This window comes from Myripristis murdjan, chromosome 7, assembly GCF_902150065.1.
Source record: "Myripristis murdjan chromosome 7, fMyrMur1.1, whole genome shotgun sequence".
Lineage (NCBI taxonomy): Eukaryota > Metazoa > Chordata > Actinopteri > Holocentriformes > Holocentridae > Myripristis > Myripristis murdjan.
Window position 1 is genome coordinate 34564005 of NC_043986.1, and position 24133 is coordinate 34588137.

General features: G+C 41.8%; 2 protein-coding genes across 5 annotated transcripts; one reads left to right on the forward strand and one right to left on the reverse strand.

The window, feature by feature from the left end:
• Nucleotides 1–1468: 1468 nt before the first annotated feature.
• LOC115361688 (uncharacterized) lies at nt 1469–12301 on the reverse strand. 3 transcript variants are annotated; one of them, XM_030055246.1, is made up of 7 exons: nt 11940–12297; nt 9527–9679; nt 7188–7249; nt 6576–6624; nt 5609–5766; nt 5459–5518; nt 1469–3389 (listed from the first exon to the last, which is right to left on the reverse strand). In XM_030055246.1, exon 7 carries the CDS (start codon nt 3377–3379, stop codon nt 2351–2353), a length of 1029 nt encoding a protein of 342 aa, XP_029911106.1. In that variant the 5' UTR covers nt 3380–3389; nt 5459–5518; nt 5609–5766; nt 6576–6624; nt 7188–7249; nt 9527–9679; nt 11940–12297; the 3' UTR covers nt 1469–2350. The 3 variants fall into 3 exon arrangements, with proteins under 3 accessions (XP_029911106.1, XP_029911107.1, XP_029911105.1); XM_030055247.1 differs by lacking the exon at nt 6576–6624 and having other exon boundaries at nt 1469–3207; nt 11940–12301; XM_030055245.1 differs by lacking the exon at nt 6576–6624 and having other exon boundaries at nt 11940–12298.
• A 3488-nt stretch (nt 12302–15789) lies between these two features.
• Nucleotides 15790–23585, forward strand: LOC115361690 (60S ribosomal protein L22). 2 transcript variants are annotated; one of them, XM_030055252.1, is made up of 4 exons: nt 15790–15931; nt 18386–18493; nt 18805–18929; nt 23386–23585. In XM_030055252.1, exons 1-4 carry the CDS (start codon nt 15818–15820, stop codon nt 23528–23530), a joined length of 492 nt encoding a protein of 163 aa, XP_029911112.1. In that variant the 5' UTR covers nt 15790–15817; the 3' UTR covers nt 23531–23585. The 2 variants fall into 2 exon arrangements, with proteins under 2 accessions (XP_029911112.1, XP_029911113.1); XM_030055253.1 differs by lacking the exon at nt 15790–15931 and adding an exon at nt 17419–17557.
• The last annotated feature ends 548 nt before the right edge of the window (nt 23586–24133 follow it).

Below are 24133 nucleotides of genomic sequence, written 5' to 3' on the forward strand. Positions count from 1 at the left end.
CACTATATATATCTAACAAGTAATGTAGACCTAATTTTGCTTTGGTCAACATACTTCATCATTAAAAACAGCAGCAGCAATGATTTTCCTGGAAACAATTTGATGGTAAATGCACTGGATTTCTATAGCGGTTTTCTAGTCTACAACCACTCACAATGTTTGAGTCACATTCACAAACCAATGGCAGAGGCTTCAGGTGAAGGGTTCAGTGTCTTGCTCAAGGACACTTTGGCTGCATTTACATTGCAAGTCTTGATGCCCAGATCGGATTTGCTGCCTGAATCCGATTTTTTTTCCTGTGCGGTTACACGTATTTTATCAAGTGACCCATATCTGATTCACGCGATTCCACTTGCCTACAACATCTGAAACATCACGCATGCCTTGGAACACGGCTTTATTTCTGTAGGTCCCTTTTATTTTCTCCTGAATTTTCTCCTCTCCCCAAAGACTGAGAAGACATCTGACCTCTTCAACTGACCACTGTGCCGAATTTTCCTCCTCATCTCTCATCTTTCTCTGCAGGTTAGCCTCCATGTTCAGTCTGTCGTTTACCGCGTGTTCACTGTTTATGCGACAAAATAAGCTAATTGGTCGCAGATTTGATGACGGAGACGCAACGTGTAAGAAAATCCGATCAGCCTGTTTACACGGCGGTCGCACTGGCACATATCCGATACATATCTGATTTATTTCCACATATGAATGAGGCCTGTATCCGATCTCAAAATATCCGAATGCATGCGTCTTTTTCCTGATTACACTGTCAGCGAGCATATCCCATCTGTGCCACATAAGAGCAAAAAATCGGAATTGGGTCACATTACATTGGCAGTGTAAATGCACTCTTTGACACACCGGAGGAGCTGGGGATCAACCTAGGAACCTTGTGGTCGCCAGATGACCACTACCTGCTGAGCCACACTGCCCATGATGTGAACCGACCATGGTGGTTCATTTATGCTCTTTTCATAGTCCATATGAAAGCTAACAAAAATATAGAATGATATAAAAATACACCAAACTTATCCTTTAATACTGACTTGATTGCTATTGGGTTACAGAAAAACCTGTGATGAATGCTTTCATTCCTTTTTTATTGCCTTTTCAAAACTTTTGCTTTTTCTTGCAAGATTGCAGAGCTGCTGTTGAGCCAGGAGCGTCACTGCCACGCTCACTCTGAATCCTTTATGCTGATCTAGGACACAGCCTGTATGTTACAAATATGTTCAACAGTCTATGATCTAGGACCATCACACTAGACTGATGTATGGTACTGCTAAAGAAATACAAAGCTCTGATTTAAACCTATGGAGAAACATTTCTTTGGTCTACTTAGTAAATTTGACCTGCTGGTAGGATTAGGTATAAATAATGAAAAATGTTGCTCTCTTTTGCTCTGCCACTTCCTAGCTTCAGGATATGTTTAATCATGCCATGTTAGGAAAAGTTAAAGACAGACATAATATACGGACTTACAAGAAAATTATTTATTTATTTTTATTTATCTATACAGTTAAGTTACAGATTAATACACATTTCTGTTGTATAGCCACCCTGGCTAATTTTTCCCTAGGTGTCATGACCGCTACAAACCACACAAAATGCATTCAGACAGAAACAGCAATACTCCATATATACAGTATATTCAGAAAGTATTCACAAGTGAAAAAGTGAAGGGGGCCGAATACTTTCTGAATGCACTGAATAGCAGCAGGTATTTCATAAGAACACATAAAATGCATTAGGACAAGGACAACAAAACATTACACACGCTTCATATTATTGGAAAAAGTGAACAGGGTCAATTTGACCCTGTGGCAGTTGAAGTGTTAATCCCCACACTCCACACCTCGGTGCAGACTCACCGTGTGGCCAGTTTCAATGACAGAGAATAACTGTGCCTTAACACTGATAACAGCTCTGTACGTTTATGTAAACATTTAAACTGTTTTTTGAATTCAAAAAGATCCCACAGCATTGAAGTTATTCAACATGGCCCTAGAGATTAAGGACCACTTGGAAACTCACAAAAATGCCAATATATGAAGAGTTCATATATAGAAAGAGATAAATGCTGTTCCTGAAAAACCCTGAGTGAACTGTGTATGTAATGCTTCACACAATGTACTTGATGAATCCAAAATTTTTGTCACAAAATCCAAAAATGTTTATGTATTAGCCTACTTGTGGGATTTCTTTGGACTGATATGGAAAAACAAATTAAAAAAAAAAAAAATACAAAAAAGGTTTACTGAAATGTACATAATTGGATATCCATTTTTGAAACTACACTCAATTTTAGAACATCAAACTGGACATTAAAGGTGATGATTTCATGACTACTTTACTATTCAAATGCAGGGCACTGAAAGTTGCTCAGGAGGGCACACACAGTCCACAGCTGTTGAACAGAGCCCACCAGTGTTGCAGGTAAAATCCCATCAAATATGTGGTACTCTCTGACCCTCCTGATGGCCCGCTCAACAAGAATGCCAAGTCTAGCTATTGTTTGTGCATGTCTCGCCTCTTCTGGGCTAACATGTGGTCTTGGCTTTAAAGAGGGTGGAACCACAATGGAGACTTTTTTTTCAGTGAGGATGTCCTCGATCAGAAAGCCTTCATCTGCCATAACCTCATCGCCTTCTTCAAGCAAGTCTAGGATTCCTGACTCTCTAATGATCTCTTCCTCAGATACTGAACCTGTATACAGGTCACTAACAAATGTCACCTCACCGGATGGAGCGATGCCAACGAGGGCCTTAAACGTGCTCTTGCCTTTGTTGTGAATAAGAACTTTTGAACAGGGTCTCTGTATATGGATTTCAGTACAGTGCAGTATCACTCTTGTTCGTGGAAAGGAGTTTTGGAAACATGCTGGCATGAGTTCATTTACAGCTTGTCTGGAAAGCCAAATGGGAAGTGAGCCTAACAGAAAATACAAGAAGCTGGTCCAGGTCACACATATCTTGCTGACTGCTGACAGTGACACATTGAAGCAGATGGCAAGGTCCTGCTCAGGAAACCCTTGCCTCAGGCGACAGAGAAAAAGCAAGAACTGATCAAAGAGAGTCAACTTTGGAACAAGAAATCCCTGTAGCAGGATATCTTCAGGAGCTTGCTGTGTCTCACTCCATCTGGCCATGTTCTCTGCAGTGGGCTGTAAGGCCCTAAATACAGCTCTAAGTGTGTTGTAATCTTGAAAACCTGTAAAAAACATTATGTTATCATTCTCGTGGAATTGTACAAGAGAGAACTCCTCTTGAAGCCTTGCAATTAATTTCGACTGATCCCCGATGGTGCTGATGGCTTCTTCAAGTTGTTCTTCCACTGACAGAGAGACTTGAGTGTAATCATGATCAGGGTGTGGAGGTGGCATCTCTTGTAAGCTGACAGTGCAAGAAAAAAAAAAATGGAGGTCAAATTTTAACAAAGCTTAGTTTTCATTTTGTTGAAGTCATGAAATGATTAGAAGGGAAAAACCATTAAGCCAAATTTGTAATTTTAGACAGAAATACCACCTGAGGTATTCTAATTTTGAGAAAATTCCACTTGTCTAGATAATAAGTCTGGGGAATACACTGCTTTTATATTGATATCATGATACAAGATTAGATATTATCTTGGATATAAGATATCATAATAATGTGATGTGGTGTAAGCGATGTCTTCCTGGATTTAAAGGCTTCATTTAAATCCAGGATTCAAGATCTTGAATCTTGAATCCTGGATTTAAAGGCTTCATTTACAGGAATGTCATCTTCTCAGCTTATTAGACTGTTTTAGCTTTTCTATCATTTGCCTCTACCTGCTTGGTTATCATATCTACATGACCAAATGTGGATATGATAACCAACCTGCATTGTGAAGGCTTTAATAGTCAACCCTTCAATACGTCTCTATCATCTTCGAGGCTTTCGGTCAAAAATGTTGTGATTTGTCATGCCTTTATGGAGCTGCTTTGTGCACTGGGGCTCAGTCATGCTTCAACAGAAAAGGACCTTCCCCAAACTGTTGCCACAAAGCTGGAAACAGAGAATTGTCCAAAATGTCTTGGTGAGCTGAAGAATGTAAAAGATTTCCCTTCACTGGAACTAAGAAAAACAAGCCCATAGCGTTATCCCTCCTCCAGCAAACCAAACAAACAGCTGGCACAGTGCAGTCAGCCAGGGAACGTTCTCCTGGCATTCACCAAACCCAGACTCGACCTTCAGACTGTTGGACAGAGAAGCATGATTGGTCACTCCTCAGAACATGTTTCCACTGCTCCAGAGTCCAGTGGTGGCGTGCTTTACACCGCTCCATATGATACTTGGCCATGGACTCAGCCATGAAAACTCATGCCATGAAGCTCCTGGCACACCGTTTCTGTGCTGATGTTGATGCCAGAGGAGGTTTGGAGCTCTGCAATTACTGAGTCAGCGGAGCATTGGCCACTTTTATGCACTATGAGCCTCAGCGACCCCGCTTTGTAACTCTATGTGGTGCTGCCACCTGGTGGCTGAGTTGCTGTGGTTCCTAAATGCTTCCACTTTGCAATAATACCACTTACAGTTGAAACGGTGGCATCCTATTACATCACTATTACAGCAGCACGCTGGAATTCAGTGAGCTCTTTAGAACGAGCCATTCTGTCACAAATGTTTGTGAAGGCAGACTGCATGACTCGGTGCTTGATTTTATACCCCTGTGGCAATGGGACTGAATGAGCATGTTTACATGCACACCATATTCCTGTACTAACCGGAATATTCGCAATATTCCGCTTGTGCACGTGCACGCACCGAACCCGATTAAGGTCATATTCCGGTTGGAGAGAATTCCGAATAAGCCCCCTGGAATATTCCTGTTCCAACCAGAATATTGAGGCATGTAAACACCTTAGTCGGAAAACTCCCCGAACTGGAATATTCAGTCACGACTGCGCATGCTCGACTCACAAGGAATTCTGTGGCGTCTTTGTTGCTATGGTTACCTGCAAGCAGGGAAAACGGCATGGTGAACAGCAGCAAGAGCCAGGAGACTGCAGTCGGCCTTAAGCTAATGAAAGACTTAAATATCACGGAGGATATCGATGGGAGAAAACATAGAACTAGCGACAGAAGAAAAAGAAGACGACGACTTCTTCTTCTGTATTTCCGGCAGACCAGACGCCTATACGCGTGCTGCTGCCCCCCGCGGCTGAGTGTCGCATTACGTAAGAGAGTGGAATACGCCGAAACACGGGGGCATGCCAAGTAACATGTAAACGGAATATTCCAGTTGCCGCGGCGCAGTTACCTTAGCCGGAATATTGAGCCGAACCGGAATATGGTGTGCATGTAAATGTACTCAATGAAACATCTGAACTCGGTGATTAAGAGGTGTGGCCCAGCAACATTTTAAAACATTTAATTTTAAGCCCCAGATTCTTCGAGTGAACATTATGTGTGTGACTGACACATAACATGAAACTTACCTTAGATTATCTGAATTTGCATCACCTTCCACTGCTTCTTCTGCAGCTATGGTTTCAGGACTGATCAGAATTACCAAAGGAAACAGCTGATTAAAATCCCAAACTCAATCAAAGTATTCTTGAGGCACTGAACTACAGATAAATCATTACCTGTTATATCTAACGAGCACCGTCCTGCCAGACTCAGGGACTGTCCGGGCAAACCAACTTGGCACGGCACCTTGATTTAACTTCCACAAACCAGCCAGGGTCTTCAAAAGTGCATTTCTTGAAAACTGACCAGAACACGCTTTTGTGTCCTTTGTGATCTGTGCAGAAACCATGTACAGTAACACATAGATAGATAGATAGATAGATAGATAGATAGATAGATCAAAACGTTTATCTGGGTAAAGATCCCCACCAAAACTTATTGTACATTCTTCGAAAAATTCTATTGTCAATCATTGTTTTATATTTTATATATTTATTCCCCCCCCAAAATGTTTAATAAACTACTGAAAATGTCTTGAAAGCAACTCTTCCCAATTCTCAGAGTATGGAAGAATCTGAATATGCAAATTTGCATCGCATCCCAGGTGATGTACTCACTCCCAACTCCTTCCCCCAGATAAACTAGCTACTGACACTGCAGCTCATTCCATTATGGCCACAGGCAGCAGCAGAAAAACAGGCCTACATGTCTGAGCCTTGGTCAGTCTCTGATTCTGAAAGTGTGCATCAAAATCAGCCTTGTTGATGCATCTGAACGCCAAATTCCAGGTGCAAAGTAATGTTAGATAGATTTTTTTTTTTGGTCCCTGAACAAGGACACCAATCTAGACAGCGCCTCACACAGACACAAAGGTACATAGATATAATAAACACCACCACATGACAGCATGTAAAACATCCACATAACATGAAAACCATGTGTACAGAAAACATCCACATGTATGCACACCTGTTTTAACACATACCACCTGAACCCAACACTTACAGTGGTGCTCTGTTATCTAGTGCTGTGCTAACGTTAGCTAACTGAACACATCATACGTCTAGTTTGTGTTGGTCATAGCCTTGATGTGAACGTTTCTGTAGCAGGACACTTGTATAAGGTGAAGTCCACAGCACTCACCAGGCTGCTCCTGTGTGATGCCAGCGCTTTAACAATGGCTTGTCCTCATCTGCTGGCCACAGTGGACGGGGCTTTACGTTACCACAACACTCAACTGTACTGGTTTCAGCAGCATCAAACATTACGATAGGTTCTCTTCATTTGTGATATCAGAAACTGTGCTTGTAGGTGCACAGCTCAATGCCAGATTTAAGAGAAGTGAGGGCAAGGCACTCCCCTGGACCAATGTGAAAGCAGCACCTAAGTGACAGATCTGGCCCAAATATCAATCTGTACGGTCAAAATCAAACTTCCAAAAATAATAAACTCAAAATAATACCTGTTTTTGAGTGGAGGGGGTTTTCAACTTAGGTGCTTTCACACTGGCCTTTATCAGCCCCTGGTTAACAGGAGCTCCAGCCAAGGGGTAGGCCAGGGCTAGCTTAGCTCACACTGCCATTCAGTTCTGGTGATATCTGGGGCTAACCCTGCAAAGTGGATGCCTGGCCCTCGGGAAACTGTAGTCTGAAAACATTTTCTACAGATAACAAACACAATGTTATCTTGGATAATTAGCATGCTATGGTTAGCATGGGTTAACAGGTGGTGGTTAGATCATTGCCGTCACCTTACCTTCAAAAGGGTGCCAGGATCTCTTCTCATTTTTTTACTGCGTCTGCGATGAGTAGTGGGACCTTGACAGAAAATTGAGAAAACAGAATGAAGCCACAACAGTAGGAAGGCATTTTGTCACCTGAAATGTACCATCCTTTGGTCGAATACACAAACTCACTCTTTTCCACCCACCTCAGCTTCGCCTTGGTGCATGGGAGGGTAAAGCTAGCCGCCATTTCTTGCTGACTACAGAGACTTGGATTAGTTCCAATGACTGTGCCTCTCATTATCTACGTTTACATGCACACCATATTCTGGTTCGGGTCAATATTCCGGTTAAGGTAATTGCGTTGCGGCAACTGGAATATTCCGTTTACATGTTACTTGGCATTTTCCCGTGTTTCGGCGTATTTCACTCTCTTACGTAATGTGACACTCAGCCACGGGGGGGCAGCAGTATGCGTATAGGCGTCTGGTCTGCCAGAAATACAGAAGAAGAAGCAGTCACTATTTCTGTTTTCTCCTATCGATACCACAAGATATTTAAGTCTTTGATCAGCTGAAGGCAGACTGCAGTCTCCTGGCTCTTGCTACTGTTCACCATGTCGTTCTCCCCGCTTGCAGTAACCATAGCAACAAAGACGCCACAGGATTCCTTGCGAATTGAGCATGCACAGACGTAACTGAATATTCCGGTATGGGGCATTTTCCGATTAAGGTGTTTACATGGCACAATATTCCGGTTGGAACAGGCATATGCCAGGGGTCTTACTCGGAATTTTCTCCAACCGGAATATGACTTTAATGGGGTTCAGTGCACGTTTACATGACTCGTGCACAACCGGAATATTGAGGATATTCCGGTTAATACAGGAATATGGTGTGCATGTAAACGTACTCATTGAATCATTCCCACCAGGTTGTTCTTTTCCAATGTCTTGGCCCTTGGGCCCAGGAAATGGCCTGGCTGTTATTCACATGAATGCTTAAAATGTTCCTCTAGCCTGCCTGGCTGTTTTTCCACATTTTCAATGCTTACTTTCATTTTAATGGGCTCGGTTCCCAATTTGTGTTTGTATTTATAGGCCCCCGAGAAATGTGCCACATCTTATTCAGGAATTCTCTGACCTGTTATCAAATTATTCTCTCTCAGGGCACAGACTAGACTTCTTGGAGTAGACTTCTAAACACTGAAGCAGCAACAGCCTGCAGCATAGAGGGGGATTAAAGGCACTCTAGATCCAGATTGGGAAATCCAGATCCTGTGGTATCTGATCCAATCTGCCCAGGTTTTGAAAAACTGGGTCAAAAATCAGCGAGATCATTTTGATCCTAAATGGGATCAAATGGGATATGATGATCCAAACCATTCTGAGCCTGATTTAAAGTTTGGAAAAACCAGTAAACCAGGTCAGTTTGACCCCCAATTACAGAACTCCTTAACCCCTAAATTCAGGAACATAAACTGACTGGGTCTCTTTTAAATCATGTCTTAAAAATGGATCTTTATATGAAAGTCCTTTATTAGCTGTTGCTCTATGGCTTTGACCATTTCTTCCCATTCATTTTAGCTGTTCCATTTATTTTGTTCCTGCATTTATTTTCTTTAACATTAACAACTTTTTTTTAATCCATGCACATTAGGCCCGTTTCCACCAGAATGTACCTGGTAGTATCTGGGGGGCAGGAGCTGCTACAGGAACGTCCTCTGGCTCAGCCCTCTCACCTGCCGTGTCTCCACTGAGAGGCCGAGGAGGAGGAAGGTTCCTGTAAAGTCACCGGGCGGCTGGTGACCATGACCGGGGCATCAAAATGCGTGTTGTTAAAAAAAAGGCTGTTTAGCTGTCCGCTAAAGCTAACGTTAGCACCCCTAAAAATGACAGCTACAAAGTGTGTTTTTAGCGTTAGCTAAAGTCCGCTAAAGCTAACGTTAGCGCCCCTAAAATGCCGGCTAAAAAGTGTGTTTTTAACGTTAGCTAGCACGTTAGCGTTAGCTTGGCCATGTTACTAGGGACACCTGCTTTCTGTTGACATCACATCACTCCGTGAGTAAACCCAGGAGTTTTTTTGGGGCCGCTCAGAGTCCCTACCCCGAGGCAGGGCCGTTTTTTAGCTCCTGTAAAGGTTCCTGAACTCTCTCCTTCGGCGTTGTTCCGGCGGTGGAGACACGCGACAACGGCCACGGCCCCGTAAAATGACCCCGAAGTTCCGGCGGTGGAAACGGGCCTATTGTAGTCCTTATTAATGCCTAAGAAAGTGTTTGTTTGAGAATCTAATTTTATCTGGTGTCTGTTTTATAATGTTCTACTGTAAAGCACTTGATGTTTTAGAGAAGTGTTACTGTGTAACAGGCTCACATGTGCTCTCATCCTCTCCTGGTGCTGTCATGTTTGGAGAGCCTTCTCTTTTTGAGCGTCTGGCAAAATGTTCCGTCTCTGTTGCTTCGTGGCCCAGCCGCAGAGATGGTGCCCAGTCGGGATGTGTCTCCAGCATTTCATATGCTGGTTTACCTTTTACACACAAACACACACACACACACACACACACACACACACACACACACACACACACACACACACACACACACACACACACAAATCATGTGATCAATCATGAGTCTACAAGCAGTTACATTGATTTTTCACGGCTGATACTGATACAGATTGTTAGTTAACATATTTCACCAATTAATCGCCCGGCCGCAAATAGCTGCCTGGTGCTTTTAAACGCCTGGGGTCTGCACCCATTTTGCGTATTAAACGCCCACCCGAATAACCACCGGGGCGATTATTTGCATTATAATCAGGTAAGCCAAAATAAGGCTACTCACCTTATTTTTGCAGAAGTAAACAGTTAGCCGCGCAATAACTGTGCAGCACTTCCGTTAGAAAAAAGGGTGTACCGTAATCTTAAATCGACCAACTAACTCTTATTTTGACAGAAAACGGCAGTGTCAGAGGGAACGACTCGCAGTGCGAGCGGTTTGCATTATGTATGTACAGATATGTTTACCTTATGCCTTAGAGTACTTTTGTACTAAAAAGTATGTTGGAAGGTAACTGTCATCACAGTAATGGCCTGGTGCAGGTCTGTGTAAAAATAAATAAAGGCCTGCAGGGAATAGCCGCCTGGTTCTTTTAAACGCCTGGGGTCCAACTTGATTTTGCATTAAACGCCTGGGCGATTAATTGGGGAAATACGGTATCATCGATGTCGGTAATTCATATTCGGAGCAAATATTCATTTATACAAAATTCCAAATATTGCAGCATCAAAATTTCGAGTGTTATAAACACTAACAAATATTAACAAATGTTTAAAATTACTACATTAAAAAAAAAAAAAAAAAATTACAGCGATCGTTGCTTTTTTTTATTTGCAACGCAGCGTTTTTTTTTTTATTTGCATCGTTTTTTTTTTTTTATTTGCATTGTTTTTTTTATTTGCAGCGATGGCGGTTCTCGGCCACCGTATTCCAGTCACAAAGGCTAAATCTCACAGCAGCTCAAAGTGACCCAATTTTGATCTTTTCTTACATCTGCCATCATTTCCCTTAACTGATGTTTGGATGTGATCTGCATCTGACATCAGTGAGGACAGATCTCTGCCCTGAAAAAACTGATTCACTTAAGTATCGTGATTCTTTTTATTTACCAGTTTGTGCAATCTTAGCGTCTGTGTTGCTTGGCAACCGTTCTGTCCACTCTATCTTGCTTGGTGGAAGGATGAATAGTTCTCAGTTTTATTGTTGCATTATTACCAATAAATTATTGATTTTTTTTCTTGTGTGTTTATTTTATGGGCTATATGTGGGGTAACCGTTTATAAAAGCAATAAGCCCACCGAAGCCGTGAGTTACAGTGATTTTACAGCGCCGATTTTACATTTTAGAACGCCCCTCAGCCGTTGTAAAATCACTGTAACCCACGGCTGCAAGGGGCTTATTGCTTAAATATAACTAATATTAAAAATCTGCAATGAAAAATAGAAAACACATGGCTACTGCAGTTAATGCAGTTCAACTTCTGTTTAAACAGTAACTTTTAACTTCGTTCGTTTTTCTTCTTGTTTTATATAGTCTTCTTCGTCTTCTTCTTCTTCTCTCACATACACATAAACACATAAAAAAACACCTGTGCATCAGCAATAATAGTCCCCGGTAATTCACTTCCATTTTGGCTTTTTTGTTTGCATTGTTGCTTTTTTTTATTTGCAACGCAGAGTTTTCCTTTTTTATTTGTAGCGGGGTTTTTTTATTTGCAGCGTTTTTTTTTTTTATTTGCAGCAATCGTTGCTTTTTTTATTTGCAACGCAGCGTTTTTCTTTTTTATTTGCAGCGTTTCTTTTTTATTTGCAGCGTTTCTTTTGCAGCGATGGCGGTTCTCGGCCACCGTACTGGAATACAGATGTAAACACAAAGAGAGAAGAGACAGGGAGACAGAGGACGAGGCAGAGAGAGGTGCTGTGTCCAGGTTTTGGGGATGTCGTGTTCACACTGTGAAAGAATACAAATGCAAACTCTAGAGAGTCAACCTGCCTCCTCAACTGCTACACATGTACAGATATAGATCACATGACACCAAAGTCAGCTGACATGTTGCATTATTTCCAGATAGTAAAACTGCAGTATACTGACTGTCTATCACACTAACTGCCAGTAGTATACTGTGGAAACGGGAGTACTGTAGGTCTTGTTTAGATCAGGTGTGCTTTTAGAACACAGCTAGACAGAGGCAATGTGTGTGTCAAATGTACAACTTTCCACCTTACCGGAGTGGAAATGCAGAGAGCACACTTTCATGGAGGCAGAAATGTTGCTGAAGGTGATGCTGGAGCGTCTGACAGCGGACACCCAGGCCCTGCGGCGTCTTCTCGTTATGGCCGCCATCTGACTTCCCTCGTTCCGCCTCCAGGCAGGAAACGAGTAAAAGCTTATTCCATTGTCTATTTTCTTTTTACTACGTTGGTCGTGCGAGTGGCTGTTGCAGCCTATCACACAACAACTTTTCCCGACCATAACAGAAGTCCGACAGACTTGCCAGCCGCAGAGAAAGACTCCAACACAACTCTGCCCAGTAGCTGTGTAATCCTCCTATGATGGCGGTGCGCGGCGGAGCCACGCCGCAAACACACACCGGAAACGGCCACACGATCGACTCGAGAGCGACTTCCGCCGGCATTTCTGTGAAAAATAAGGATGTCTTGGAAATTTAATCGAGTTCATCGTATTTTTTCGTCGACAAAACACACTAAAGTTATTTGTGTGGATATCAGAAATATTATTTGATCTCGACAATGTTACGGGTGTTTATTTCGGACTGCCTCCTCGCCCTCTTCTTCTGTGGACGCTGAGCAGCGTGTTGCTGCCCCCCCACACTCAGGCTGTCTCCACGCAGCCCGACTCTGGGGCTGCAGCCCCACAGACATACATACTCTTTCTATGTCTATGTGCAGCCCTCCGAGGCTGCATTTGACAGCCGACTGCGTCACAGGGGCGCCACTAGGCTGTCCCATTTGGGAAAAAAAAAAAAAAAAAAAAAATCGAGGACTCCTGCCAATGCAGCCTTCTTTTGGCTGAGGTTGGAGGACACAACTGGTGTATTCCAGAACTTAATTCAGCACTGACGGGAGGAGAGGAGGGCAGCAGATAGACAGGACAACACTAAGTTTTTGACTACTTCCTGTGCTATTTCATCATTAAATTCACTTATATTATTCTATGAGGTGAGAAATCAACTATGTAAATGCCGGATATTGGCAGTTTTACGACTACTGATGGTGAAAATTTGATCTAACGTTTGCGCAGTTTAGAAGTCCCATAACCTGACATCTGGCAGTGGTAACTAGCTGTGCAGGCCGGACACTGAGCCGCGGGGAGCCGGCTGGAGCTCTGCCAAGAGGCTTTTATTTCCCAGCAGCTCATCTAGATAGCCTGAACTGGTTTAGAAGGTGAGGGTTATGTTTAAGATTTATATCTGGTGGAGTCTCTGAGGCATATTTTATTTGTTTGTCAGTGCAGTTAGTACAGTCGACCAAATTACTGTCTGCACCAGAACCATCACAAACCCGAGCTGTGTGTGTGAAGAGGGAGAGAGAAGGTATAACGTAGTAATGACTGTGTGTGTGTGTGTGTGTGTGTGTGTGTGTGTGTGTGTGTGTGTGTGTGTGTGTGTGTGTGAGCGAGAGAGAGAGAGAGATATGATAGATCTATTGATAGATGGGTAGATTGATAGATATGGATAGATACAGAGAGAGAGAGAGATTTGTGGTTTTGTTCCACATATCAGAAACTTGCCCTGCAGTGTAAAATCTATCAGGTGTGCATGTCTTTAGTCGTGTGCCCAGCGTGTTGCTGATCCAGAGTGCAGCAGCAGCAGCAGGAGAAGCGGCTGCAGCCTCCATGTGCAGCGAGCAGGCAGAGCAGCAGCTGAAGGGTTTCTCTCATAGCAACAGGCATGTTGATGCCTCCTCTGCAAAGGCAGAAGCAGCTCAAAGGCAGAAGCAGCTCTCAGATCATTTTAGTTCCTTTGTGTATTATTAATATTGTGCTTACTTTAAATTACTTGTAGCAGCATTTATTACCATCTATGTTTATGTGTTATTGCTATTATTCTTCTACTATTAAACCTGAATAAGTAACTACATGAACCTGGACATAATAAAAAAGCCAAGTGTAGGCCAGCGGAAATTAGTTTATTCAAATATTTCTCCATCATATGACTCAAATTGTCTTCATCCATTATGCTATTTTATTATTTACAGTGATGTTTACAAGCATTTCCAACATAAATAAAGAAGAGGGATAACCGAGTGTCTAAATGCAAAATTTCTAATTTCTTAAATTCATAAATTTCTAATCTCTCACAATTTTTTTAAAACAATAAACTCAATATTTATGCTGTTAGTTTTAGTCTCCTCAACCACCAAAAAAAAAAAAAAAAAAAAAAAAAAAAAAATTCAGACAACAGTTGCTATGGCTAAAATGAAAATATTTATTTATCAGGTACATGTAGTAAATGGGAGCTCTGACCATATCAAACATGGGATACTGAGTTGTGATTATTCTATGATATCATAACTTAATATTATTTAGCCTTTAATTTTATTTCATACAGGTGAAGTATTTACTTTGAACAGCTGCTGAACTGATATGGTTTTTTACATGTATGTGTATATATGTATTATGTCTGTTGTAAATTGTATGTTTTTTTATGTTAGTCTAAATAAAAGAAGAAAATGTACAAGTATTGAATTCAGTTTTATAAATATTAAGCCTTGGGAAATGATATTTTTTTATTTGATTTTTGATTTAGAAAATTAACAATCAATGAATGAATGAAAACTAACTTATAAACTGAAAATTAATTGATAACATGACAACTTGATTAATGACAACAAAATTTATCTTAGAAAGTTATTGAATTTAGAAAATAACTCGGTATTCCAAGTTTTTGATATTGTGTGATCTCTCAATTATTTATACCTGATATATATGTTAGAGCTCCTCAATAAATATGATTATCTAAAAGTGGAGATCAGAATACAGAGTTATTATCTATACAAATATTTTAGCCATAGCAACTGTTGTCTGGCTTCTAATGACTTTTTTGGTGGAAGAGCCTAAAACTGACACCATAAATGCTGAGTTTATTATTTTTAAAAATGGTGAGATTAGAAATTTCTGAAATTAAGACATTTTGCATTTAAGACTTTAATGAACTACAAACACCTGGTCATCCTTCTTCATTTATGTTAGAAATAGATGCAAACATCAGTGTAAATAATAAAATAACGGATAAAGACAGTTTGAGTCAGACACTGGAGACTGTCACTGTGGACAAGTGCATCCAGCTCTTTTCCAACCAGAAGACCTGGATGACAAAAGAAGTCCAGAGCCAGCTGAAGGAGAAAAACCATCACCTTCAGGTCTGGTGATGCAGCACAATACAGCGCTGCCAGAGCCAGCCTGAAGAGAGGCAAGAGAGAGGCCAAGGCAGTGTACAGGAAGAAAATAGAGGACCACCTCAACAGCAACAACACAAAGCAGGCCGTCCAGCACATCACCAGCTACAAGTCCAGCAACCTCTCAGCTGCTGAGGGTGACACCTCGCTGGCGGAAGAGCTGAACCTCTTCTTTGCCCGCTCCAAGGTGGAGTCACCAGAGGTGTCCGCGTCACACCCAGCAGCCCCCAGCAGCCATGTACTCACAGTGGAGGAGCGTGAGGTGAGGCGCACTTTGAGAGCAGAGAATTTGGATGGTGTTGCTGGTCAGGTGCTGAAGGACCAGCTGGCAGGAGTCTTCATTAGGATCCTCAACCAATCCCTCATCAGTCTACTGTCCCACCCTACCTCTATTGTAGTCCCACTGCCAAAAAAGACCACCGTCAGCAGCAGCCTGAATGACTCCTGCCCAGTGGCACTTACACCGATGATTATTAACAGCTTTGAGAAACCGGTCCAGAGTCACATCATTTAATTTCAAGCCTGTCACCCGCATATGACACTCACCAGAGCTAACAGATATTGCTACAGCTCTCCACACTGCCTTGTTAGTGCCTCCCGCGGTGAGGCACAGCAGTGCACATCCAGCCGGTCACCAGCTCACACCAGACAACTCACCTGACTGAAAATGTAGAGAGCACACCTTCATGGACTCAGGAATCTTTTCAAATGTTATGCATTTTCTCCTGACCGCTGCCACCCATGCCATCCGCCGTCTTTTTGTTAGCTCCATCACATGTGGCCCTTCATTTTGTTTCCAGGTGGGAAATGAGAAAAAACGTATTCCGTTGTTATTTTTTTCTCCAGTTCGATTATGCGATCTGCTGTGGCAGTCTTTAATGCAGCAGTATTGCCCTACCATGTCGATTTTGACAGTTTTCAGCCAAACAACACAGGAAGGACAACGGAGCTAGAATTCGTTTAACTACACGGTCCTCGGAAGATGGCGCATGGGGCCCACCATAGATACACTATATTACCAAAAGTATTCGCTCACCCATTCAAATGATCAGAATCAGGTGTCCTAATCACTTGGCCTGGCCACAGGTGTATAAAATCAAGCACTCAGGCATGCAGACTGTGAAACAAGACATTTGTGAAAGAATGGGCCACTCTCAGGAGCTCAGTGAATTCCAGCGTGGAACTGTCATAGGATGCCACCTGTGCAACAAATCCAGTCGTGAAATTTCCTCGCTCCTAAATATTCCACAGTCAACTGTCAGCTCTATTATAACAAAATGGAAGCGTTTGGGAACAACAGCAACTCAGCCACGAAGTGGTAGGCCACGTAAAGTGACGGAGAGGGGTCAGCGGATGCTGAAGCGGATAGTGCAAAGAGGTCGCCGACTTTCTGCACAGTCAATTGCTACAGAGCTACAAACTTCATGTGACCTTCAGATTAGCCCAAGTACAGTACGCAGAGAGCTTCATGGAATGGGTTTCCATGGCCGAGCAGCTGCAGCCAAGCCACACATCACCAAGTGCAATGCAAAGCGTCGGATGCAATGGTGTAAAGCACGCCGCCACTGGCCTCTAGAGCAGTGGAGACGCGTTCTCTGGAGTGATGAATCACGCTTTTCCATCTGGCAATCTGATGGACGAGTCTGGGTTTGGAGGTTGCCAGGAGAACGGTACATTTCAGACTGCATTGTGCCGACTGTGAAATTTGGTGGAGGAGGAATTATGGTGTGGGCTTGTTTTTCAGGAGCTGGGCTTGGCCCCTTAGTTCCAGTGAAAGGAACTTTGAATGCTTCAGGATACCAAAACATTTTGGACAATTCCATGCTCCCAACCTTGTGGGAACAGTTTGGAGCGGGCCCCTTCCTCTTCCAACATGACTGTGCACCAGTGCACAAAGCAAGGTCCATAAAGACATGGATGACAGAGTCTGGTGTGGATGAACTTGACTGGCCTGCACAGAGTCCTGACCTGAACCCGATAGAACACCTTTGGGATGAATTAGAGCGGAGACTGAGAGCCAGGCCTTCTCGACCAACATCAGTGTGTGACCTCACCAATGCGCTTTTGGAAGAATGGTCAAAAATTCCTATAAACACTCTCCTCAACCTTGTGGACAGTCTTCAGAAGAGTTGAAGCTGTAATAGCTGCAAAAGGTGGACCGACATCATATTGAACTCTATGGGTTAGGAATGGGATGGCACTTCAGTTCATAGTATGAGTAAAGGCAGGTGAGCGAATACTTTTGGTAATATAGTGTATCTATGGGGCCCACCATGACGTAACATTGCATTCTCGACATCCAAAGAAATCAATCGTCGCTGCACCGATTCAATCAGTTAATCGGCATTTGATTTGTCCAGCCAAATGTGACGCAGGCGCACTGCTCCGTCTTCCTTTCTGCTAGCTTCTCCGCCATGGCGCCTGTTGTAAGTAGAATAGCGTGTTGGAGAAACCACCGAAATAGTCGATATTCCCATGTGTTAAGAACAGAAATCGTGTTGGGATGTTACATTTAAAATCTGGGGTTAACATACAGCCCTTGGGCTGTTGCTTTCAAACTTTATGTGAACTATTAGTCAGTTACGGGGGTTTTCTGGGCCTGTTGCTATTTCTGTTAGCTAGCTAAGTGGCTTGCCAGAGCACCACGTTGTGAACGCAGCCTCCCTGGAATCTGTTGTCGTGACAGTGTGTTAAGTTGTAATGCGGCTGATGTCAGGTGGAGCCTAGTTTCTATCATATGGGGTCATACAGCTAGCCAGCTTGTTGCACTAGTCGCTACATTAGCTCGATAACGTTACGTGTCTTGTGACTTTAAGGAGAGAGAGACACAGCATGGTATCACTGTATTTTGTGAGGCAGTGCTGTATCATTGTATGGATGTCAAGTGTCAATATTGTATCACCAAGAATTGATGCAACATTTTCAAGGTTTTTATGACAGTTGATCAGTCTCTCATTTTACTGCACAAAGAAATTACTTAATTTAGATGGCCAGAATAAAAACTTTATTAGATAAAACAGATGTTGACAAAGTTTTCCCTTGGGGACATAATTTTCTGTTGAAAAAGGTAATAAATCCCAGTATATTGCAATACATGTTATTGGGATACTCAGCATATTGTAAACTGTTTTAAAATCACAATACTATCATATCATGACTTAAGTATCGTGATAATATTGCATTTGGTGATTATGATATTGGCTGTCAGCCTCACTGGCCAGACCATCGAATATGTGGCTTCCTTTATTTTGCAGAAGAAGCAGAACACCAGCAAAGGTGGTAAGAAGAAGAAGCAGGTCCTTAAATTCACATTGGACTGCACCCATCCTGTTGAAGATGGCATTATGGATGCTGCTAACTTTGTAAGTCTGTTACACACATACACAAATGTTTTCAGTCATATAAACCAGTTACATCATAGATTATATTTTGTCAGGTGGACATCATGATGTCCTAACCGCAGACATTTCAAAATCAGAGGACATTGTAACTGTTGATCTTAATTATGCTCTGCAGTGTTTGATTCATTTCAGAAATGTGTCTTTGTCAGGCTTATTGGATAATTATTCCTGGGTTGTTCTGAGTGTTATTGAGATATTTCTTATACTCGAGTACTGGGATATTAGAACAGTTGCTAAATGGATGGTGCTTGGTGCTTCTGTAATAATTCCAGGAGCAGTTTCTTCAGGAGCGCATCAAGGTGAACGGGAAAGCTGGCAACCTTGGTGGTGGTGTGGTCTCCATCGAGAGGAGTAAGAGCAAGATATCGGTGTCCTCTGAGGTCCCCTTCTCCAAAAGGTAAGGAAACAGCTGTATTTTGTTGCCTGCAATATGAAATGTAAGAATAGGACTGAAATATGGCTAAGCAGAAAGTGAGGCTTTACAAGTTTGGATGCTCTTAAATCAGCCAGATACATTTTGTGTTTGCAGTGTACGCTTCATGATTTGAATTGAGACATAGCTTTGAATTGCACAAGAAACTGAGTGAAAATTGAGTGTTTTCCACATGCTTAGAAACAGGCATTATCAGCCACTGCCAATTATCACTACACAGAGTAGTCTGGAATCCACTTGATCTCCATTTTAAAATCTAATCAATCCGTATTTGCAGTTGGAATGGGATGAGGATGATTTTTTCTGTCTAACTTGGTTTTAGTCTCGGTCACTCTGTAGGCTTGCACTCAGCTGGGGCTCACTGAGCTCTTGGTTTCCTTCTTATTAGAAGAGAACATGGAAAAACACGATGTCCTGATGGCTATCTAGTTTAATTTCACTTGACTGGATCATTTTTCTGTGAAATGTTGTTTAGTTCTTTGACTCAGTCAGTACGTTTTCATGCACACTAAATTGTCGCTATTATTACAAAGATGACAGCAATCTGAATTTGGTACAGGTCGTGTTAACAGCATATTCCATTTGGATATTCCAAATAAGTGTAGAATTTTCCGATTAAGACATGTGGGATATGCTGATATTATTTGGGCTTTGGAGCATTCTCTGGGCATGTACACAGACTATGTGCCTCAGTTGGGGTTTTTACTGCAGTTTGTGACACAGCCCCTTGTCTGTTCACGGTCAGCTGTTGTAAACAAATCAACCATCCTAACAGCTTGCAAGGCAGGGATAGAGATGCATTCCCCAGAGAAAAGCCTACATTTCTGGTGGGAAGGAGAAACACAGTTACTTTTAAACATTATGAAAACTATTAACAGCTATTAACAGGTTTTCTGGATACGTGCAAATATTTCAACACTGACCTTTTCAGTAAAATGGTTGAACAAATGAGAGAGGGAGGCTGTCTTCACAAAGTCAAACAAGTATGCACCACTGCATGTAAACAGGAATATTGATTTTATTGGCCACATGAACATCTCAGTCAGATTTTTTGGAGTAAGGGCAAAAAACAGAATATTTGTACATGTAAACATAGTTACTCATTCTTGTTGTTTTCCAGCAGGTCAGTCATTCTGAGTATTTTTTTTTGTTTGTTTGATGATAATTTTATGTGGTCCAGCCATTGACACAGGTCAGAACTGGGGTGCAACCTGCTTATAGCACAGACCTAATGGCTACTGAGCTGACTCCCAGTTTATTTTCAGAGTTGGGTTGTTTTCTCATGGATATAATCAAAACGGTACTTAAAGATGACAGTTGATTTTATTTTATTTTATTTTTTAATGAAAAAACGTTTTAAGGCCAGCCATGTACATTTTTACATTTATATCCCCATGTTCTCCTGGCAGGTTAGCCTCAGCCTGACAGACACATCAGTCACAGACCCGACAGGGGTTTGAGTCAGGCCTTTTTCCGGTTAGGGTTTGATTACAGTCAAACAGCTAGTTACTGTTAGTGCTTCCCAGCTCTACCGGGCCTGATTCTAGATCTGTGCAGAGCCGTATGGAAATAGAAAGCGCCCCGTCCCTTCTCCCGACAAACATACCTAATACGTTTGGGGTGATCTCCGGTGAAGCTTTCATTGGCTACGTTTACATGCGCAAAATTTCTCCAATCCGATCTAAACCTTGGTCGATCGGAAATTCCAAATCCACTGTTTACATGTACACTAAATAAAATGATCCAATCATGACGTGCGTATACATGCACCAAGCATTTAATCAAAATAAATCATTTGGGCATGCGCGGAGTACTGTACTTCCGCCTGTGTTGTAAACAAACGCTGCGTCGTCTGCACGTCCTCAGCTCGTTCACTCTTTGTGCCTCTCACATTTTATTTTCCTCCCCTCTGGCACACTGTCTGTTTATGTAGGTTTTTTTTTTTTTTTTTTTTTTTATGGACCTTTTGGACCGTTTGCTGCTTGCCGAAAAATGACCAGCTGCCGCAAAGGCGGAAACGCATTACACTGACGTAACACACGTGCAGTGGAGATAATTTTACCCCAACCAGGAAGACAGAATCCGAATGGATGTGTACATGGACGCCGTTCGGAATAATGATCGGCATAAACCACCTCTCTCTTTCGGAATGAAATTTCTTTCCGAATGGACCGTATCAGATCACAATCTTCCGATTGACGTGTTTACATGAAGCATTTTTAACCTGATTTGGCCTTTATTCTGATTATTTGTGTCCATGTAAACATAGCTAATGATTGTTGTAGCCTTAGGAGCGTCTCTGTCCCATTGTGCACAGCTCCAGTGGTGCAGAGCATGGAGCGAGAGAGTCAGCCCCAATACAGCTACTAACCCTGTGGCAGAGCTTTCCAGTCACTTTCCAGTCGCTTTTCCATTCACCAGTTGTGAACTTGACCAATATATTGACTTTTGGCTGACAGTCATCCATCTCTGTTGTTGAGTTTTTCTCCAGTGACTGTGTAAGGGCCTAAGAGTAGAAGAGAAGACAGTGGTCACTGTGGTTAAGCCTGGTTATCTTGTTATTGCTTAGCTTATTCTTGGGACTGGAGAGAGTATAAGAGGATGGAAGGTTAAATCCCTGGCCCATATAAATATGAGATCCTTGCAAATGTCTACATGTTGGGACGTCCATCAAAACAATATGAACTGCACTCCCCTGTAAAATAGTTTTCTGGCCCCTGGCTTTTATTATTCATGGTTCTGAGTGACAAAACCATGAATTTTTGTAGGGGTTTTTTTTTTTTTTTTGTTGCGGGTCCCCCTAACAACTTCTTCTCATACAGTTTCTCCAATTATCAGTTGGGCTATAGACCATGGTGTTGTCATGTCTCAAATCATCACCGTTATGACTCATGACATAGCTAATAAGTAACTTGACACAAAATAGTTTCTAAACTAAATACAGATTGTGCAATCAACATGGAATTTCTAGACACTTTTGCTAAGGGAACATAGTACATGGGACAAGCAGTTTTTGTCTCAGGCAACTGCAAATGGTCAGTATAGGTGTTGCTTATTTTATGTTTGGTAATGCAGTATGAGTAATCAGTACAATTTTAAAATCCAGTGTAGTGGGCAAACTGTACAGAAGGTAATATTAGAGTTATATGGTCCAATGATATTGTTGGTCTTCACCAGGTAAGGCCACACAGGCTAGGACTTAAGTTACTTAATTTAGCTGTGATGTTCCTTGAAAAAGACATTTGTCATGGCCACAAGATTCAAATGTTTGTTGTTGGCAGATTGTACAGTTTTAGTGGCCCGTGGTTTGTTCACATGGGAAGTAGTTTGTGTTATGTGGAACATGATAAATATATGGAGCCCACATCTATTGTATGTGTGCACACAATTCAGTCCAGTGGCAACATTAAAAGTGAACAAGATAATACATCCAGTAGAGTTTATTGTATGATGAGCAGACGTCCATTGGCATGTGCACGCCTTTATCTGTTCTTAATTGTTAATTTTTTTTTACACTTGCCAGTTTTAAAACAGTACATTTTACTAGTATAATTTAATCACAAATGCCGTTGTGTTGTGTCTTAATTCCAGCAAAGCCACAAGGTAGCAATACAGTGTTGAATGTCTGTTATTTCAAATTTTGATGCAGGTGACTAATGGAATTTTCTAGATTTGAAATGCTCCAAAATATGTTCATTTGACTGTGGCATTTGATTGAAATATTGAATGTGGGATTGAATTTGCTGTTTGCTGGAAAGCCTATGAAAATAAAATTAAAGCAGTGAAGACTAGAATTGTCATTGAACGTTTAAATCAGTTTTAAGAAATTCTGCTATCCTCAGTCTCACAAAACTCCTGTCATGTAGGTGCATTGTATTGGGAGTCATGAGCTTGCTCTATGCTAAATCTTGCCACAAGAAAAGATCATATTTTCACAATACAATTGCGTACCCATGTAATAATTAAATCGTGGGCACAAGTTAAGGCTCATGTTCCCACACAGTCAGTCTTGTAGAATGATAATGTGGCAAAGTCAGTTCAAACCTGAGCTCTCAATTTGTAGATCCCTGCAATAGACTATTTCTGGACGTCAATAATCCTTTTATTTGCATTATTAAAACACCAGTTAAAGTTACACTGTTTCTGAATGGCCAGGTATTGGGTATATCTGGGGATTTCTAATTACCAGCTGTTTTGAAAGCCAAACTGACCAGTGATATGATGTATCCATAAACACTGCAGACATGAAGTCAAAGTATTTCTTGTGTCCAGTGCCATTTATATTCATAATCTTAACCAAAGTCATTATAACCAAAATCCCAAAACTTACATCACATCGTAATGTTTCAAAAGTCAGTGTCCACTCCTCTCATTGAAAGGCACATAATCAATCTGAATACCTTTTAACTCTTGTTTTTAGATACCTGAAGTATCTGACCAAGAAGTATCTGAAGAAAAACAATCTTCGTGACTGGCTGCGCGTTGTGGCCAACACTAAGGAAAGCTACGAACTCCGGTACTTCCAGATCAACCAGGATGAAGAGGAGGAAGAGGACGAGGATTAAACTGAAAATTTCCACATTTTTGTACATTCAGTAAATTGTTTAGAGTACAACTGCTTGTCTGTCTTTGTAATGAGTTACTGACCTATTTGGGTTTCCCCCCCTGTGCATTACAGGATAGATGGGATTTGGTTTTTTTTAAGACACTGGTAAAGGGGGTTCTAACTAGCTGCCTCAGTCAGATGGAAAAGTTTTATACTGGTGCTTTAAAATCTCCTTTAACCATTGTATGAATGTAGGCTCAAAAGGAATATTGGGTTATCATGCTGCTGTGTCACTGAACCTCAAGGCCTTCCCTCAAAGCCAGTGAGGTAATGGTACAGCACTTCAGTTTATTACTTAAAATTATCTGTAATAAGTTTCCTATTAAAAATATTAGCCTAAAAGGTAAATAAGGTGTATAACCTGAGCATTGGTGGGTTTTACCCAGCACCGCATCTCTGCTCATGTAGCTTACATCAGATTACCGAGTGCACAAACAACAGTTCGAGTCCATCTCAGTGGCAGGAGGCTAACAGTTAATATTTGGAGCATTCAGCACTCCTCAGATACAATGAGGAGGATTGCATCACTATTGTCCTACATAAAAGCTTGGAGGAAGTGAAA

What these genes read in the sequence shown, in the direction of transcription:
- LOC115361688 (XM_030055245.1), bottom strand. Translation starts at nt 12,186, where the DNA reads ATGGTCGGGAAAAGTTGTTGTGTGATAGGCTGCAACAGCCACTCGCAC. An exon ending in GTGCTCGTTAGATATAACAG is followed by an intron (nt 5,519 to 5,608) that starts GTAATGATTTAT and finishes AATTCTGATCAG; the next exon opens with TCCTGAAACCATAGCTGCAG. An exon ending in GCAAATTCAGATAATCTAAG is followed by an intron (nt 3,390 to 5,458) that starts GTAAGTTTCATG and finishes TTGCACTGTCAG; the next exon opens with CTTACAAGAGATGCCACCTC.
- LOC115361690 (XM_030055252.1), top strand. Translation starts at nt 15,818, where the DNA reads ATGGACTCAGGAATCTTTTCAAATGTTATGCATTTTCTCCTGACCGCT. An exon ending in GCCCTTCATTTTGTTTCCAG is followed by an intron (nt 15,932 to 18,385) that starts GTGGGAAATGAG and finishes TTTATTTTGCAG; the next exon opens with AAGAAGCAGAACACCAGCAA. An exon ending in TTATGGATGCTGCTAACTTT is followed by an intron (nt 18,494 to 18,804) that starts GTAAGTCTGTTA and finishes TAATAATTCCAG; the next exon opens with GAGCAGTTTCTTCAGGAGCG.